Below are 18,336 nucleotides of genomic sequence, written 5' to 3'. Positions count from 1 at the left end.
CTAGGTAATAATTATTTTTAACTCACCTCACAGCTCCTAAGACGGCAGGCCCATATAGGTGTGTTAGAAGAAAGTGGCTGAAGAGGCGCCAGAAGGGGTTCTTCCAGCATTCTGGGAAAGGAGAGGAATATATATAAACATGCAGTTCAATGAACACACAAAATGCATTCAACTGCTTTATCCTCTTAGTATCAAAGACAAATATTGAGGTCATCAATAAGAAGTTTTAACAATAACTACAGATTGGTCTGATGGGTGCATTAGTTATTATTTTCTTTAACAATTACTATTTTATTAACTACTAAGTCAAAGACCTAAGTTTGTTCTTCCAGATACATGTAGTCCCAACAAATTCAAGTGTTTTATATATCTCTCCCAAAGCTTATTTTGTGCTCTTATTATATAACTGTTTTCATTTATCAAAAAAATGTTAAATTTGACTAGTTTAAAGTAACATTATGTGTCACTTCTTGGCCTTTTGGCTAAGATCAAGTGAAAAGTAACATTATTAAGTTCTAAGATTAAACGTCAAAAATAATGTCTTAATTCAAAAATACTTTTATGGAACAATTAAAATAATATAAACAATACATAAGCCATGTACATATTTCCCTAAAATATCATAGTATTATTTTAAAACAAAAACAAAAACTGAAAAAAAAGTTGGCAAAAAACATTTTAAACATTTTACCACAGAGGAATTCTATGCATAAAAATGTGATAAAACACCTTTAAAACTTTAGGAACCATAATGAATGTTTCTTTTCGTTTTTGTTTTTGTTTTCAAGACAGAGTCTCACTCTGTCACCCAGGCTGGAGTACAGTGGCGCAATCTCCGCTCACTGCAAGCTCCGCCTCCCAGGTTCACGCCATTCTCCTGCCTCAGCCTCCCAAGTAGCTGGGACTAAAGGCGCATGCCACCATGCCCAGTTAATTTTTTTTTTTTTTGTATTTTTAGTAGAGACAAGGTTTCACTGTGTTAGCCAGGATGGTCTCGATCTCCTGACCTTGTGATCTGCCCACCTTGGCCTCCCAAGGTGCTGGGATTACAGGCATGAGCCACCACATCTGGTCTTTTTTTTTTTTTTTAAATGGAGTCTCGCTCTGTTGCCCAGGCTGGAGTGCAGTGGTATAATCTCAGCTCACTGCAACCTCCGCCTCCCGGGTTCAAGCAATTCTCTGCCTCAGCCTCCCAAGTAGCTGGAATTACAGGCGCCCACCACCACACCCAGCTAATTTTTGTATTTTTAGTAGAGACGGGGTTTCACCATCTTGGCCAGGCTGGTCTTGAACTCCCAATCTCATGATTTACCTGCCTTGTCCTCCCAAAGTGTTGGGATTACAGGCGTGAACCACAGTGCCTAGCCATGAATGTTTCTTTATTCTAAAAAGTCTGTTAGTGTCAGACTAAATGAACTAATACAATTTTCATACTGTTTCAAAAGATAACAGATGTCACTGAGGAAAAGTAGCACTTTTGACATTTATAGCTTCCAAAGTAGCCTCCTTATGACCCAGATGCCTTAAAATAACTAAAGATATATTCAATGATAGTTCCTTCTATTTTCTGATTTTCTCTATAGTCAGCCAGCTTTAAATGTGTAATTTGTAAAAAAGATTTCCATGGTGATGTTAAAAGATGAGCTTCTCTTTCCCATGGACTTACCTGGTCACTGACTTTTTGGGTAATGTGAAGGACGTTTGAGGATGAAGAATGTAATTGCTGGTATTGTCTGCTAGAGTATCCACCCTTACAGTTGATAAGTTTCTGTTACTGGGTTTCTCTTCAGGGACATCTTAACAACAAAAACAAGAACAAAGTAACATCAATATCTTGAATAAGACCATAAGAATATACCTAACTAAAACTTACGTATTTGTAATAGGTAAAGAAAATTTACGCTTTATTGAGAATAAACGAATAATGCTTTATTGAGAATTTCTCTGATACCTGTTTACTTTAAATTATAATACTGACTACTGTAATTTTATAATTAAGTTTTAGAATTTATATTGAACAGCCAGGATATAAAAGTGGTAGAAATAATTGTATCTTAAGAGTTCTGCAATATATAGGAAAATGTAAAACTAATTTTGTCTATATACTATGCTCATACTCATAATGTTTTCTGCAATCTTTGTTTTTCTCTTCATGTCCTAATGACTATTAACAAAGAATGATAACACTAAGGTGAAAATATCTGCCCTAAACCATTAGCTATGAAGCAGCAACAAAACAGTATAGCTATGAGGTTAGAAAAGAGATTCAAATTGAGGGAAAAGGGAGGAAAGCAAAAAAAAAAAAAGAGAACTAATAGGCATATTATCAAACAGGTAAAGACTATATAAGGAGAAATAGGGAGCATGATTCTCTTTTCTGAATCTGAAGGGGCCAAGAGGAAAAGAGCAAGAGGATAAAAAGGATAGTACAAAAAAAAAAAGTAATGAGTCACATGGCTAATAAAAATATTGATAAAGATATAAATGGCCAGCCACAGTGGCTTACATGTGTAATCCCAGCACTTTGGGAGGCGGAGGCGGGTGGATCACCCAAGGTCAGGAGTTCGAGACCAGACTGGCCAACATGGTGAAGCCCCGGCTCTACTAAAAATATAAAAATTAGCCAGGCGTGGTTGCAGGCATCTGTAATCCCTGCTACTCAGGAGGCTGAGGCAGGAGAATTGCTTGAACCTGGGAGTCAGAGGTTGCAGTGAGCTGAGATCATGCCACCACTGTACTCCAGCCTAGGGGATAGAGTGAGACTGTGCCTCCAAAAAAAAAAAAAAAAAAGAAAGATATAAATAAAAACTTCTGAAGCTATTAGCATTATATTCTTGCTATTGTTGCTGTTATTATTACTGTTATAATTAAGAAGAATTTATTTTATGCTCACTGGTCATTTGGGAGGAAGCAGGAGTCAACCGGCTTCATAGAATTCTTAAATCAAATAGCTAATCTAGACAGGAGTTGAAAAATGAACTTTGAATTTATTTGGGTGAAGAGCTGTTTTCTAATTATTTAATTCGTAATCTTTTACCTAAGGAGATCAATTTTAGCACTGACTTTCATAAGATGATTTTTCTAAAGTATTTATGTTTTTAAAACACTCTCAAATCCCCTACATATCACCCTGAGGACTATATCCCATTGTTACTCACCCCGAGGACTATTCACATCCACAAGTTGCCCCTGAGGTATAATCACTTGTGCCATTGCTGTCTGGGTAGATGGAATTACACGAAGTACCTGTCCATTTTCTGTTGGGCTGGCAACAATCATCTTGGAAGCATTAAAAAAAAAAAAAAAACTTAAATGCATATGCCTAGACTGATTTAACAAAAATTATTAATTAAATAAATTATTAAACACATACCTAGCTCTATGGTGGATTCTATGATTCCACCATTTTATAGATGAAAACATTGAGGCACATAAACATTTTTTTCCAAGGTCTCACAACTTATAAGTGGTGAAGCCAGGATTAAAAACAGGCAGTTTGACCCTAATCCTAGGGTCTTAATCACCAACAGTCTTAATCATTACCCATGGATGAAGTCTAATTACTTGGTAGTCTGAACAAGTCTGTCTGGACGTAATACATTTACCTTTTGCCACTTACTGTATTATTTATACATGTTTGACCTATTTGTGTGGCAATCATTTGTCTTATATTTAAAGTCATTTTCCTTAGTTTAAAAATGGTAACTTGTTGGTCGGGAGTGGTGGCTCATGCCTGTAATCCTAGCACTTTGGGAGGGAGGCCGAGGCAGGCAGATCACGAGGTCAGGAGTTCGAGACCAGCCTGATCAATGTGGTGAAACCTCGTCTCTACTAAAAATACAAAAATTAGCAGGGCGTGGTGGCACGCACCTGTAATCCCAGGTACTCAGGAGGCTGAGGCAGGAGAACCGCTTGAATCTGGGAGGCAGAGGTTGCAGTGAGCCGAGATCGCACCACTGTACTCCAGCCTGGGTGACAGAGCAAGACTGTCTCCAAAAAAAAGAAAAAAAAGGTAACTTGATAAATGTCTACTTAAATAGGATTTATTTTTGCATCTCAGCATTTATATATAGCCTCTATGGTTCATAAAGAACTACACTATGAAGTGCCTCAAAAGTTTGAAAACATGGGGAAAATAATATATTTACTGTACTTTTTTTCAGTTTAACAACTGAACCTACTCTATCAAATTTAAAGGAATATCAACTAAAAAGGCATATGAAGTTGAAAAAAAACTTTTAGACCTATCATTTGAAAGTATAGCTAATACAGTATTTGAAATTAAGTCTATCTGATGCTTCCAGACTTTTTTGGAAGTCTAGAAGCATCAGACTTCCATCAGCACCACATAAATTTTATTACTTAACATACTACTCTCCTATTAACACGGTTTTATTGTTTTATCCAAAGTCTGCTGTCTTCTTTAATGCAGGTAACAATCCTTAATCATTCCAACCCACTTTCCCAGACTCCTCTTTTGCTAGATAAAACATGAAAATATTGCCTATGCTTGATAGGGACTGCATTCCAACTTCTAAGAGAGTTACTTGAGGCCAGACACAGTGGCTCATGCCTATAATCCCAGTACTTTGGCAGGTCAAGGTGAGAGGATCGCTTGAACCCTTTGGGCTACCTGTCTCTACAAAAAATTTTTAAAATTAGCTGAGTGTGATGGCATGTGCCTGTAGTACCAGCTACTCTGGGGGCTCAGGTGGGAGGATCACTTGAGGCTGGGAGGTCGAGGCTGCAGTGAGCCAGATCATGCTACTGTTCTCCAGCCTGGGTGACAGAGCAAAACCTTGCCTCAAAAAAAAAGGGCCATTTGAAAAAATGCAAATATAAATTTGAAAAAAAATTTTTTAAAAATTTAATGTTGGCCGGGCGCGGTGGCTCAAGTCTGTAATCCCAGCACTTTGGGAGGCCGAGACGGGCGGATCACGAGGTCAGGAGATCGAGACCATCCTGGCTAATGCAGTGAAACCCCGTCTCTACTAAAAATACAAAAAAACTAGCCGGGCGAGGTGGCGGGCACCTGTAGTCCCAGCTACTCGGGAGGCTGAGGCAGGAGAATAGCATAAACCCAGGAGGCGGAGCTTGCAGTGAGCTGAGATCCGGCCACTGCACTCCAGCCTGGGCAACAGAGCTAGACTCTGTCTCAAAAAAAAAAAAAAAAAAATTTAATGTTGGGGGATAAAACTTCAACAAACTAGAATGCTTTAAATATTAATATAATCATAAATAGTTCCCAGAAATCAAGAATGGGAATTGTTTCCTTCCTTCCCCAGTGTTTAACAAGTTTCTTGAGATAAAAATATCCTGCCATAACTCTTATCACTTTAGCATGAAACAGCAACTGCAAACTCTGATGATAACTGTTTACACGTGCTCAGTGCATAGGAAATGGCAGCACTTTGGATGTATTACCTCATTTAATCCTCATCATGTGTATATCAAGTATATACATTTTATAAATGAGGAAACTGTCACACAGAGGTTACAAAACTCATAGAAGGTTACACAGAGCTATTTAGTCGTAGGCTATAATTGAAACTCAAGCAATCTGACTCCTTTAAACTACCACTCGGTATTAGCTCCCAATATTTGACAGTGCTACTTAATCTAAAAAAAGACAAAACCAAAACAATATAAAAAACCCTGCTGGACATTAAAAGGCAACAGTAATAATACTGTTTTAAATTCTTTACCCCTTATAATAAGATTAAATATCTGTGAAAAAAATATGTATATATATATTTTCTAACTTTTAGGATTGGGGGTATGAAAAATATTTTATTCATTCTTAGAAAATGAGTGCTGTGGTTATTTTTAAATCAAAATTAAACACAAATAAGTTTTTATAAGTTATTCAATCATATACAAGTTTCATAATTTAGACTGATCTGTGGAATATCCTCTTAATTTTGAAACTATGTTTCCCAAGCATAGTACAGTCTCATTTATTTTCTCGCTTCTTAGCTTAGTCCCCCTGGTACCTAAAAAAATATTTTCAGTTCATATAATCTGACAATGAAAATGTTAATATTACTTTTCTTATTTAAAGAAAACCCAGCTAATTACCTTCAATCTTTGTAATGAAAGCAAACATGGTTTTGAAGAGTCATGTGCTACAACACATTCTATTTCAGGCAGACCATGAAAATTATCAGAAAACTTTAGCTGAGTGGTCTTTTACCTACTGGGCCCTTTGTGTACAATATTTCTAATAAATTCAAAAGACCAATTCAGCTTCACTCCAAAACATCTTCATCCATTGCAGATTCACCCACTACAGAATCTTTACTAGTAACTTTTATGTAGAAAGTCATAAGGGGCCAGGCTTGGTGGCTCACGCCTGTAATCCCAGCACTTTGGGAGGCAGAGGCAGATGGATCACCTGGGGTCAGGAGTTTGAGACTAGCCTGGCCAACATGGTGAAACCCTGTCTCTACTAAAAATACTACAATTAGCCGGGCGTGGTGGTAGGCACCTGCAATCCCAGCTACTCCGGAGGCTGAGGCAGAAGAATCGCTTGAACCCAGGAGGTGGGGGTTGTAGTGAGCTGAGATCGCATGCCACTGCACTCCAGCCTGGACAACAGAGCGAGACTTTGTCTCAAAAAATAAATAAATAAATAAATGAATAAATAATAAAAAGTCATATTGAAAAAAAAGGAAGGTATATTTCTTTAAAAAGCTCCATTTGGCTGACGGCAGTGGCATGTCCCTGTAGTTCTAGCTACTCTGGAGGCTCGATCATGCCACTGCACTTAAGCCTAGGTGACAGAGTGAGACATATCTCTTTTTTTTTTTGAGATGGAGTCTTGCTCTGTTGCCCAGGCTGGAGTGCATCGAGTGCAGTGGCATGACCTCAGCTCACCACAACCTCCACCTCCCGGGTTCAAGCGATTCTCCTGCCTCAGCCTCCTGAGTAGCTGGGATTACAGGCTTGCACAACCACGCCTGGCTAATTTTTGTATTTTTAGTAGAGACAGGGTTTCACTATGTTGGCCAGTCTGGTCTTGGACTCCTGACCTCGTGATCCGCTCACCTCGGCCTCCCAAAGTGCTGGGATTACAAGCGTGAGCCATTGCGCTTGGCTGAGACATATCTCTTAAAAAATAAATTATTTTATTAAAATAAATTAAGAAAAACAAAATGCTTATCTAACAAACCCACAGTCAACATCACAGTAAATGGGCAAAAGCTGGAGGCATTCTCCTTGAAAACCAGCACAAGAAAAGGATGCCCTCTCTCACCACTCCTATTCAACATAGTATTGGAAGTCCTGGCCAAAGCAATCAGGCAAGAGAAAGAAATAAAGAACATCCAGATAGGAAGAGAGAAAGTCAGATTACCCTTGTTTGCAGATGACATGATCCTACATTTAGAAAACCCCATATTCTCAGTCCGAAAGCTCCTCCAGAGATAAACAACTTCAGCAAAGTTTCAGTATACAAAATCAATGTTCAAAAATCACTAGCATTCCAATATACCAACAACAACTGAGACAAGGGCCAAATTAGGAAGGCAATCCCATTCACAATTGCCAGAAAAAGAATAAAATACCTAGGGTTACAGGAAGGTGAAAGATCTCTACAATAAGAATTACAAAAGACTGCTCAAATAATCAGAGAAGATAAAAACAAATGGGAAAAAAAAATCCATGCTCATGGACAGAAAGAATCAATATCATTAAAATGGCCACACTGCACAAAGCAATTCACAGATTCAATGCTATTCCTATCAAACTGCCAATGGCATTCTTCACAGAACCAGAAAAAAACTATTTTAAAATTCATATGGAACCAAAAAAGAAAAAGCCCAAATAGCCAAGGCAATCCTAAGCAAAAAGTACAAAGCTGGAGGCATTATGTTACCTGACTTCAAACTATACAACAAGGCTACAGTAACCAAAACAGCATGGTACTGGTATGAAAACAGACACATAGACCAATGGAACAGAAGAGAGAGCCCAGAAACAACGTTGCACACCTGCAACCATTTGATCTTCAACAAAGCTGACAAAAACAAGCATTAGGGAAACAACTCACTGTTAAGTAAATGGTGCCAGGATTACGGGTTAGCCACATGCAGACGACAGAAGTTGGACCCCTTCCTCACACCATATACAAAAAAAACCAACCAAACAAACAAAAGAAAAACTCAAGACGGACTAAAGATTTAAATATAAAACCCAAAACTATAAAAACCTGGAAGACAGCATAGGCAATACCATCCTAGACAAGGGAATGGGCAAAGATTTCATGACAAAGACACTAAAAGCAATTGCAACAAAAGCAAAAATTGGCAAATGGGATCTAAATAAACTTAAGAGCTTCTACACAACAAAAGAAACTATCAACAGAGTAAACAAACTGAAGAATGGGAGAAAAATATTTGCAAACTATGCATCTGACAAAGGTCTATTATCCAGCATCTAAATGGAACTTAAAACAAATTTACAAGAGAAAAACAACCCCATTGAAAAGTGGACAAAGGACAAGAACAGACACTTTTTTTTTTTTTAAGTTCTGGGATACATGTGCTGAACGTGCAAGTTTGTTACATGTTATACATAGTTATACATGTGCCATGGTGGTTTGCTGCCCCTATCAACTCATCATCTAGGTTTTAAGCCCTGCATGCATTAGGTATTTGTCCTACTGCTCTCCCTCCTCTCTTCCTCCACCCCCTCACAGGCCCTGGTGTGTGATGTTCTCCTCCCTGTTTCCATGTGTTCTCATTGTTCAAATCCCACTTATGAGTGAGAACGTTAGGTGTTTGGTTTTCTGTTCCTGTGTTAGTTTGCTGAGGATGATGGTTTCCAACTTCACCCATGTCCCTGCAAAGGACATGAACTCATTCTATTTTATGGCTGCATAGTATTCCATGGTATATATGTGCCACATTTTCTTCATCCAGTCTATCATTGATGGGCATCTGGGTTGGTTCCAAGTCTTTGCTATTGTAAATAGTGGTACAATAAACGTATGTGTGCATATGTCTTTATAGCAGAATGATTTATAATCCTTTGGGTATACACCCACTCGTGAGATTGCTGGGTCAAATGGTATTTCTGGTTCTAGATCCTTGAGGAATCATTGCACTGTCTTCCACAATAGTCGAATTAATTTACACTACCACCAACAGTGTAAAACCATTCCTATTTCTCCACAGCTGCACCAGCATCGTTTCCAGACTTTCTAATAATCGCCATTCTAACTGGAGTGTCATGGTATCTCATTGTGGTTTTGATTTGCATTTCTCTAATGATCAATGATGATCAACTTTTTTTCTTATGTTTGTTGGCCACATAAATGTCTTCTTGGAAAGGTGTCTTTTCATATCCTTTGCCCATTTTTTAATGGATTTTCTTATAAATTTGTTTAACTTCCTTGTAGATTCTGGATATTAGACCTTTGTCAGATAGATAGCTTGCAAAAATGTTCTCCCATTCTGTAGGTTGCCTGTTCACTCTGATGATAGTTTCTTTTGCTGTGCAGAAGCTCTTTAGCTTAATTAGATCCCATTTGTCAATTTTGGCTTTTGTTGCAATTGCTTTTGGTGTTTTAGTCATGAAGTCTTTGCCCATGTCTATGTCCTGAATGGCATGGCCTAGGTTTTCTTCTAGGGTTTTTATAGTTTCAGGTTTTACATTTAAGTCTTTGATCCATCTTGAGTTAATTTTTGTATAAGGTGTAAGGAAGGGGTCCAGTTTCTGTTTTCTGCATACGGCTAGCCAGTTTTCCCAGCACTATTTATTAAATAGGGAATCCTTTCCCCATTGCTTGTTTTTGTCACGTTTATCGAAGATCAGATGGTTGTAGATGTGTGGTGTTATTTCTGAGGCCTCTGTTCTGTTCCACTGGTCTGTATATCTGTTTTGATACCACTACCATGCTGTTTTGGTTACTGTAGCCTTGTAGTATAGTTTGAAGTCAGGAAATGTGATGCCTCCAGCTTTGTTCTTTTTGCTTAGGATTGTCTTGGCTATACGGGCTTTTTTTTTTGGTTCCATATGAAATTTGAAGTAGTTTTGTCTAGTTTGAACATAAACTTTTCAAAAAGAAGACATACATGCAGTCAACAAGCATATGAAGAAAAGCTCAATATCACTAATCATTAGAAAAATGCAAATCAAAACCACAATGAGATACTATCTCACACCAGTTAGAATGGCTATTATTAAAAAGTCAAACGATAACAGATGCTAGTGAGGTTGTGGAGAAAAGAGAACACTTATACACTGCTGGTGGGAGTGTAAATTTGTTCAACCATTGTAGAAAGCAGTATGGTGATTCCTCAAAGAGATAAAAAAAAGAATAACCATTCAACCCAGCAATCCTATTATCGGATATATACCCAGAGGAATATAAATCATTCTTCCATAAAGACACATGCATGTGAATGTTCATTAATGCCCTATTCACAATAGCAAACAAATAGAATCAACCTAAACGCCCAGCACTGACAGATTAGATAAAGAAAATGTGGTACATATACACCATGGAATACTACGCAGCCATAAAAAAGAACAAGATCATGTCTTTTGTGGGAACAGGTGGAGCTGGAGGCTACTTCCTTAGCAAACTAACACTGGAACAAAAAACCAAATACTGCATATTCTCACTTACAAGTGGGGGCTAAATGATAAAAACTTATGAACACAAAGAAGGGAACAACAGACAATGGGATCTACTTCAGAGTGGAGGGTGGGAGGGAGAAGAGCTGAAAAAATAACTATTGGGTACTAGGCCTAATGCATGGGTGGATGAAATAACCTGTACAATCTGAGTTTACCTCCATAACAAACCTTCGCATGTACCCTTGAACCTAAAGTAAAAAAAAAACAAAAAAACCAAAACCAAAAACAAAAAAACACCAAATAGCTCCATTTGGTAGGAGATGTTGATAAAGGGGGATACTGTACCATGTGCAGGTACTGCAAGTGTATATATATATATGAAAATCTGTGTATCCTCTGCTCACTTTGGTCATGAACCTAAAATTGCTCTAAAAAATACAGTCCACTGAAACAAACGAACCCAAAAGTTCCATTAAGTTTCCAGGAATATTCTCTCTCTGATCTTCAGTTCTTTGAAGAAAATTCTTTCTTATAATCTGTTTCTCACATTTTTTTTTCCATGCTTCATACCATGTTTCCTATTCCACGGTTTCAAATAACCTTCTGTGTCATCTCCTACCTAAACAATGTAAAACCACCTTTGTACTTACTTTGTATAGAAAGTTTAATCCAATTACAAAGAGTGTTAATTAACTTTTTTTTTAACTCAAATAAACAACTTTGCTCGGAAAGGTACCCTAGGTAAAATGACAACCCTTTGACACATTCAGACTCCTTGATCTTCCTGTTGGAAGAAAAAAAAAAAACTTTCTAAATGTTCTGATAGAAACTAGAATAAATGTCAAATAAAGGGGAAACTACAGAAGTACTTCATTCTGGACATGAAAAATTAAAATGTAGTTGGTTAACATTTAAATTATTTGTTGAATATTAACCTTTGCTGGTGATGCAGTATGGCTCTGGTCTAAGTCCCAGAAAGCTCGAACATAAACAAGAAGGATTCCCCTGCACATAGTCACCTCTCAACCAATTATTCTTACCCCTAGAATTTAGATAACTCAATTTGGCTGGATCATAAAGGAGCAAAATGGCATAGATTAACTCTAGAATGCTCTAGATTATGAACAGAAACAAGAGTTAATTCTAGGTAAAATTTTTACCTGTGGTGTAATTTATAATTAAAGTTGTTACGCTTTTAAAAATAATTTTTATTATGAAAGTAATAGACACTCATTGTAGAAAATTTGGAAAATTCAAGTATACAAGAGACACATTATCCTTCATAGTATTACTTATGTTAAGTATATTCTAAATAACCAGAGAGCAACTTAGAGGTTTTTCTTAGTAATTTTCCATATGTCAGTCAAAACAATCTTTCACCTCCTTGGCTCAAACTATGAACTTGGTCAAAAATACTTTTAGCTAACAATTTGAAAAGTATTTAGCCATCCTCATCTTTTTATCTTTATGCATTCTGACTCACGTGGCACACATTTACCCACAAAGATTAGCAAGGATATGTCTAATTCCCCATATACTAGTGGTACCTCCATTGCATTACCTCCATTACTTTCTATTTCTTCAAGAAAACATACCAGAAAGTGGCTTGGAGGTCAGTGAGATGCTGATAAATCAAAACCTGGAGTTTAGGCCGGGCACGGTGGCTCACGCTTGTAATTCCAGCACTTTGGGAGGCTGAGGTGGGTGGATAACGAGGTCAGGAGTTCAAGACAAGCCTGGCCAACGTGGTGAAATCCCGTTTCTACTAAAAATACGAAAACTAGCCGGGTGTGATGGCAGGCACCCGTAATCCCAGTTACTCAGGAGGATGAGGCAAGAGAACTGCTTGAAACCAGGCAGAGGAGGATGCAGTGAGCCGAGATCACGCCACTGCACTCCAGCCTCGGCGACAGAGCAAGATTCCGTCTCGGAAAAAAAACAAACAAACTGGAGTTTAGTCTAATATGTGTCTGTCTCTGTGTGTGTGTGTGTGTGTGTGTGTACGTTCCATTAAATGTAAGTTCCACGTCAACTCTGGCACTTCAGAACTAGTTACAGATTATGTTACATTTCCAATTGATCTCAAAGCACAAGTGTGCCCAAACACAGAGACTGGTTAAGTACTCTTTATTTAAAGTACTATTTGTAGTCCTGAATGGAAATCTTTTAAAATCCTTACATAAAAATGAAAGTTATGGAAACACTATTTTAAACACAATGTGGCCGGGCTCAGTGGCTCAAGCCTGTAATCCCAACACTTTGGGAGGCCAAGGCGCATGGATCACCTGAGGTCAGGAGTTTGAGGCCAGCCTGACCACCATGGTGAAATCCTGCATCTACTAAAAAAACAAAAAAAATTAGCCAGGTGTGGTGGTGGGCACCTGTAATCCCACCTACTCGGGAGGCTGAGGCAGGAGAATTGCTTGAACTTGGAAGGCAGAGGTTGCAGTGAACCAAGATCGTGCCATTGCACTCTAACCTGGGCAACAGGAGTGAAACTCCATCTCAAAAATAAATAAATAAATAAACATGATGTAAATCAAAAGTGTCAAGAAATTAAGGTCATTTAGTAAGACTAATATATTTCGCTAAAGAGCATAAAACTGGTTACTTACAAAATATACTCACCATTTGTGCATTGGATTCCCCCAATGACTGAAGTTCATATTGAATAGCTTGCCCATTTTGGTCCACTAGATGGAAATGCTCTGCAGAAGGAGTCCGTGTCTGAGTCAGGGGCCCTGTTATATTCTGTGATATGAGTGAATTATTTGCTTCAGGAGTAGTGATGGGCAAAACTGTAGGAGAATCATTTTGTCTAAAGGAAGAATCCCTGGAGTCCATACAGGTTAGATGCTTTTGCAAAGAAAAAAAAAATCACTTCAGTCTTTTCAGGATATACTGTCATCATTTTTTTTTAAAGATGGGTATAATAAAAATGAAAAGATATCCATTTTTCAGTTTTTTTTACTTTTTTGTAAGAGTTGTCAATTCATACAAGTTGCTATACACAGAAAGCATTTCTTAAGTAAAATTGTTGATTATTATATTTATTATCTTAATTTTATCAAAATTATCCACAGGAATGGAACCTGAAATAACGTAATATAATTCAACCTTTAGATTTTTCTCTGTATATAAAATTTTTATGAATATATCTAAGTATTAAGTTCTGTATTGTTAAATATTTCATAAAATATGTGTATAATTAAATATTAAAATTCTTTTTTGGCCGGGCGCGGTGGCTCAAGCCTGTAATCCCAGCACTTTGGGAGGCCGAGACGGGCGGATCACGAGGTCAGGAGATCGAGACCATCCTGGCTAATATGGTGAAACCCCGTCTCTACTAAAAATACAAAAAACTAGCCGGGCGAGGTGGTGGGCGCCTGTAGTCCCAGCTACTCGGGAGGCTGAGGCAGGAGAATGGCGTAAACCCGGGAGGCGGAGCTTGCAGTGAGCTGAGACCCGGCCACTGCACTCCAGCCTGGGCGACAGAGCGAGACTCCGTCTCAATAAAAAAAAAAAAAAAAAAAAAAAAAAAAAATTCTTTTTTTTTTTTTTGAGACAGACTCTTGCTCTGTCGCCCAGGCTGCAGTGCAATGGCGCTATCTTGGCTCACTGCAAGTTCCTCCTCCCGGGTTCATGCCATTCTCCTGCCTCAGCCTCCAGAGTAGGCGACTGCCACAACGCCTGGCTAATTTTCTGTTCACCATGTTAGCCAGGATGGTCTCGATCTCCTTACCTTGTGATCCACCCACCTCAGCTTCCCAAAGAGATGGGATTACAGGCATGAGCCACCACGCCTGGCCTAAATTCTTTTCGCTTTTTTTTTTTTTTTTTGAAATGGAGTTTCACTCTTGTGGACTATAATGGTGGGATCTTGGCTCACAGCAACCTCTGCCTTCTGGGTTTAAGTGATTCTCCAGCCTCAGCCTCCCAAGTAGCTGGGATTACAGGCGCTCACCACCATGCCCGGCTGATTTTTGTATTTTTAGTACAGACAGGGTTTCACCACGTTGGCCAGGCTGGTCTTGAACTCCTGACCTCAGGTGATACGCCCGCCTCGGCCTCCCAAAATGCTGGGATTACAGGCATGAGCCACCGCACCCAGCCCAAAATTCTTGAATACACTAAATATAATAGCTATCCCTTGAGCATAAAGAGCTGTTAAATGGCTCACTGTTTTACCCTAGGATGGAAAAAAGTTCCCAGCTGAATCCATACCTCAAATACTTGAGCATCGGTTTTTGACTCTTCACCATCATTATGGTTGACTCTTAATGAATCATTAGATTGTTCCATGCTGACACCATATTCAATTCCATTTTCTTCTATTATTTAATAGCTGAAAGAGTTTAAATAGCTGATCAACTAAAGCAGTTAGTATGTTTTATCTTAAAAAAATCTCTCATATTCACTACTGTGGTACCCCATATAATTTAGGTAAAATCATTTCCATTCTATAGATTAAAAAACTAACATTTTTTAAAATGACTTGCCAAGGCACCAGAATACATTCAATGCAGGGCAAAAAATTAGTGTTATATAGTTCCCTCATCCTATCTTTTTTTTTTTTTTTTTTGAGACGGAGTCTCGCTCTGCCGCCCAGGCTGGAGTGCAGTGGCCGGATCTCAGCTCACTGCAAGCTCCGCCTCCCGGGTTCAGGCCATTCTCCTGACTCAACCTCCCGAGTAGCTGGGACTACAGGCGCCCACCGCCTCGCCCGGCTAGTTTTTTTTTGTATTTTTTAGTAGAGACAGGGTTTCACCGTTTTAGCCAGGATGGTCTCGATCTCCTGACCTCGTGATCCGCCCGTCTCGGCCTCCCAAAGTGCTGGGATTACAGGCTTGAGCCACCGTGCCCGGCCCCCTCATCCTATCTTTAACTACACTTCTGTACTGGCTTTTTAAGATTTATTTTATGTGACAAGGTACTGGTATACCCCTTCAAATACTTCTAAAATTCTCATATTACCAGAAATTTAATGCAAATAAAGTTTTTCAACTTTATGAGTTGGGTATGCCCTATTATAGCATTATACAATTTTGAAACAGATATCCTGGTGTAGACAGATATTTTTTATATATATATATATATATATATATATATATACAATTTTTACCATTAATAGACAAGTATACCACTTAACATTAGTTTGACAAGCTTTGAAAAGGAAGAGATATTTAAAAAAAGAAAATGAAGAAATATATATACCAATAACTCTGAGCCACTTAGGTCTAGTACAGTAGTTCTCAATTGGGGCAATTTCTGTAAAGCTACAAAATCGGTCCAGTTTTAATATATGGCTATAAAGTATCTTTTACTTGCTTCTCCTTTAAGATTTTAAATGATCACTTATAACCTAATCAAGTAAAAAATCAATTACAAAAATTCCAAAAAGCCTGTAGTTACCTTAGGCTATGGAAGTAAAAGCAATCTGAATTTATAACTTTCTGGATTATTTTTGAATTTTATATATTATACCTATATTACTTGAGAATAAAATTATTTAGAAGGGGTTTCAAAATAAAAAGAGCCTCCCATTAGCGGCAATATGGCAAAAAGATACTGTTAAAAAAAACTGTCTTGCTACAAAACAAAAAACAGAAAGTTGACCAAAAATAAAATATTTATTTTGTGTCCAGGCTCTGCTACAAGAAGTGCCAACAATCAAAGGCCATTCCTCACTCCAATGACCACCCTCCTCTCCCTGCAACCCCAAAAAAGCAAAACCAAAGAGGTGAGCATAAACAAAGAGGAAACTTTCCCCAAGGGTAGTTCTAATACATTAGTTTTGTGGCTAAGACACTGAAGTTGGGACAAGAAGCTGGTAGGGGAAGAAAACTTAAAACTCCCAAGATAAGGATAACAACCTGAAAGGTTCGGGGTGAAGAGTGTAACCTGGCTTCTGGTAAGAAAAAAATGCAGCTACTATTTGGAGAAAAAGAAGCCCAGTTAAGACTCCAGTTTTCTTTCATATTAAGATCAATCAAATATAAGCTAACAATCAAAGAATACCAAAAAAAAAAAACCCAGGAAATTAGCCACCATGCGAATGAGTCACCAGATTCAGACAGTCCCTAAAGACTTCCCATATTGGAAACATCTAAGATTGAACATAATGTAATTATTTAATATCTAAAAAAATGAATCACAGAGATAAGCAAATAATAAAAACTATCAAAAGTTTAATTTTTTTAAAAAAACAGGCTGGGCACAGTGGCTCATGCCTGTAATCTCCGCACTCTGGGAGGTCCAGGTGAGTGGATCACTTGTGGTCAGGAGTTTGAGACCAGCCTGGCCAACATGGGGAAACCCTGTCTCTACTAAAAATATAATAATTAGTTGAGCGTGGTGGTGCATGCCTATAATCCTCACTACTTGGGAGGCTGAGGCAGAATTGCTTAAACCCACGAGGTGGAGGTTGCAGTAAGCCGAGATGGCGCCACTGCACTCCAGCCTCGGTGACAGAGCAAGACTTTGTCTCAAAAAAAAAAAAAACCTGCTGAAATTAGAAAGTCAATGGGGCCAGAAACAGTGGTTCATGTCTATAATCCCAGCACTTTGGGAGACCAACCCAAGAGGATTGCTTGAGGCCAGGAATTCGAGACCAGCCTGGGCAACATAATGAGAGCCTGTCTCTACAAAAAATTTAAAAATCAGCCATGTATGGTGGTGTGGGTCTGCAGTCCCAGCTACTCGGGAGGCTGAGGTGGGAGGATCTCTTGAGTCCAGGAGTCTGAGGCTGCAGTGAGCCATAATCATGCCACTGCACTCCAGCCTGGGTGACACAGTGACACCCTGTCTCAAAAAAAAAAAAAAAGGCAATGGGTAAGTTAAATAGATTAGATGCAGAAGAAAGAATTATTAAATTGGAAGACAGAGTTTAAAATTACCTAGACTGCATCAAAGCAAAAACAGAAGATAAAAAATATGACAGAGACTTAAAAATAAGGAAAATAGAAAGTACAGTATGCATATAAGTGAAGTCTCAAAAGAATAGAAAAGAGAAAATGAAGGAGAGATAATATAGATGCTCTCAGACTTATCCCGATAAACACACTGTGAGTTGAAAATACCTTAAGTGGAAACTATCCTAAGTTGAAAGTACATTTTTGACTTACAGCATTTTCGATTTACAATGGGTTTATCCAGATGTAATGCCATCGCCATCATAGGTTAAGGGGTGTACTAAATATGTATCATTTTCACACCATCATAAAGTTGAAAATCATAAGTTGAATTAATGTAAGTCAGGGACCATCTGTATTTGAAGAGATAATGGCTGGCAATTTTTCAAACTAAAGACATGAATCCACAGATAAAGGAAGTCTTACTTTTAAGTATTCCAAGAGAAATAAAAAGAAACCCATACTCAATGTAGTGAACATGCAATATGCTAAAGAGGAACAGAAAAATGCATCTGGAGAGACAAAACAGACCATAAAAACATCCCTGAGCCTAGGTAAAAATTAAAGACCGAGAGATAAGACAGAATCCCTACAGAGTATTGAAATTAGACATATAGTGGCCTTCTTATAGCAACATGGTAGCAGAAGTCACAGGAATAATATTTAAGGTTTTAAGAAAGTAGATTGGCCGGATGTGGTGGCTCACACCTGTAATCCTAGCATTTTGGGAGGCCAAGGAGGGCGGATCGCTTGAGCCCACAAGTTTGAGACCAGCCTGGGCAACATGGCGAAACCCCATCTCAAAAAACGAAAAAAAGAAAAGTAACTATCAATAAACAAT

At 38.2% G+C, this 18,336-nt stretch overlaps 1 protein-coding gene across 22 annotated transcripts in view; it reads right to left on the bottom strand.

The window, feature by feature from the left end:
- CARF (calcium responsive transcription factor) overlaps nucleotides 1-18,336 on the bottom strand; it is an 87,670-nt gene that overhangs the window by 31,790 nt on the left and 37,544 nt on the right. For 12 of the 22 annotated variants that reach the window (XR_012421382.1, XR_012421383.1, XR_012421387.1 and 9 more), the window contains 5 exons: nucleotides 14,809-14,929; nucleotides 13,213-13,440; nucleotides 3,159-3,279; nucleotides 1,667-1,796; nucleotides 27-111 (listed from right to left, as the gene is read on the bottom strand). Coding sequence is in view for 11 of the 22 variants with exons in the window: in XM_074009776.1 (XP_073865877.1) it covers nucleotides 27-111; nucleotides 1,667-1,796; nucleotides 3,159-3,279; nucleotides 13,213-13,440; nucleotides 14,809-14,886 (642 nt within the window). In the remaining 11 variants the exon portion in view is untranslated. Of the gene's footprint in view, nucleotides 1-26; nucleotides 112-1,666; nucleotides 1,797-3,158; nucleotides 3,280-3,870; nucleotides 3,991-13,212; nucleotides 13,441-14,808; nucleotides 14,930-18,336 lie in introns of all 22 variants that reach the window. The other 10 variants (XR_010580038.2, XR_012421384.1, XR_012421385.1 and 7 more) reach the window with 2 other exon arrangements.

This window comes from Macaca fascicularis, chromosome 12 (assembly GCF_037993035.2).
Source record: "Macaca fascicularis isolate 582-1 chromosome 12, T2T-MFA8v1.1".
In the NCBI taxonomy this organism is placed as follows: domain Eukaryota; kingdom Metazoa; phylum Chordata; class Mammalia; order Primates; family Cercopithecidae; genus Macaca; species Macaca fascicularis.
The sequence above is the reverse complement of the archived record's forward strand: the minus strand, read 5'-3'. Positions and strand labels throughout refer to the sequence as shown.